Genomic DNA, 1,366 nt, shown 5'->3' on the forward strand with positions numbered 1-1,366 from the left:
GGTCGTGACCCCTTTGGCGGTCGAGCGACCCTTTCACAGGGGTCGCCTAAGACCATCCTGCATATCAGATATTTACATTACGATTCATAACAGTAGAAACATTACAGTTATGAAGTAGCAACGGAAATAATTTATGGTTGGGGTCACAACATGAGGAACTGTATTTAAAGCGCCAGAAGGTTGAGAACCACTGCATTAAAAGAAACCAATAATTATTGTGGAATTCTAAAGCTACTCTATTTTAAGATAGAATAAATGAAGTGGTATACTGAAAACAGTATATGTTATTTACATAGTGCTGACAATTAAAACACGACCCTTCTTGGATGCTGTAAATGAAGTTTATTAAGAAGCTAGGCGCAAATGTAGAATATATTTGGGCGCACACCCATGGAAGTAAGGAAGCAGCCCTATTTTATGACTCAATACATACATCAAAGAGGAAAAAATAGAGAAACCAACAGAACTTGTGATTATACATTTGTCATGTTTACCATGTGTCCCGATCCTGAAACACACCCTAAGATTCACAGAAAAGGAAGATATAATCGGGAGGCCATTCCTGAGTCACGTAAAGGCAGTCAAAAATGACTTGGTGGTGTTTGGTGTGTGACACGGGCTTGTTGTTTCAAACAGGTAACAGTATAGTCTTCCTACACACGCCTGATTACTTTTTATGTCATACTGACTCATGGAAGCCTTAGGTTCTTACACGACTTATCACATCTCCAGCCAGACCTCCTACCACGAGGGCAACAGCCGCTTCAGGGCATCCAAAAGGACCCTAGTGACCGGGGACCAGCCCTCCCTGGTGGCAGCGCAGGCCCCTGGATGCACAGACGAAGGAGAATGCTCGGACACTGGTGGCGCTCCATAAACATTAGCAAACCGAGCACCGGGAAAACAGCTAAGGAGACACTGTCCCTGCCCGCGGGGACCAGACCGGAACAGTCTCAGTCTGCACTCGTTTACCGCGGGGTAGTCGGTAGCAATGGTTTGTGCTCATGTACAGGACGGGCCTTCCCTCTAATTTACCTTCTTCCTCGGAGCCTTTCCTGCGAAGCCACTGCCCAAGTCCGCTGCATGTGGAATGTCCCAGAAGGCTGTGTAAGGGTGCAGTGCACACTGAGAAGAACTAGTGTCCTGCAGTTAATGTGTAACCAGAACAGGCCGATTGGAACGGTTCTGGAACCCTCTCTGATGGCGGTGGGACACCTCCGGGCACTTCAGAGGATGATCTTTAAATCAAACAGCAGCAGCATCGGCACCGCTGGATCGGACAGTAAACACTGTTGTCGTTGCTTTCTAATAGGTTTCAAAGGAGAACTCACCTTTGTCCAGCTGAACGAGGGAGACGACAAGGCTG

At 46.9% G+C, this 1,366-nt stretch overlaps 1 protein-coding gene across 1 annotated transcript in view; it reads left to right on the forward strand.

The window, feature by feature from the left end:
- The window catches only part of ENO4 (enolase family member 4), a 19,143-nt gene that overhangs the window by 17,628 nt on the left and 149 nt on the right, over nt 1-1,366 (forward strand). The window contains exon 12 of the mRNA XM_023753346.1: nt 1,313-1,362. Coding sequence (XP_023609114.1) covers nt 1,313-1,362 — 50 coding nt within the window. The remainder of the gene's footprint in view (nt 1-1,312; nt 1,363-1,366) is intronic.

The sequence above is a fragment of the Myotis lucifugus genome, unplaced genomic scaffold, assembly GCF_000147115.1.
Source record: "Myotis lucifugus unplaced genomic scaffold, Myoluc2.0 scaffold_44, whole genome shotgun sequence".
Classification (NCBI taxonomy): Eukaryota; Metazoa; Chordata; class Mammalia; order Chiroptera; family Vespertilionidae; genus Myotis; species Myotis lucifugus.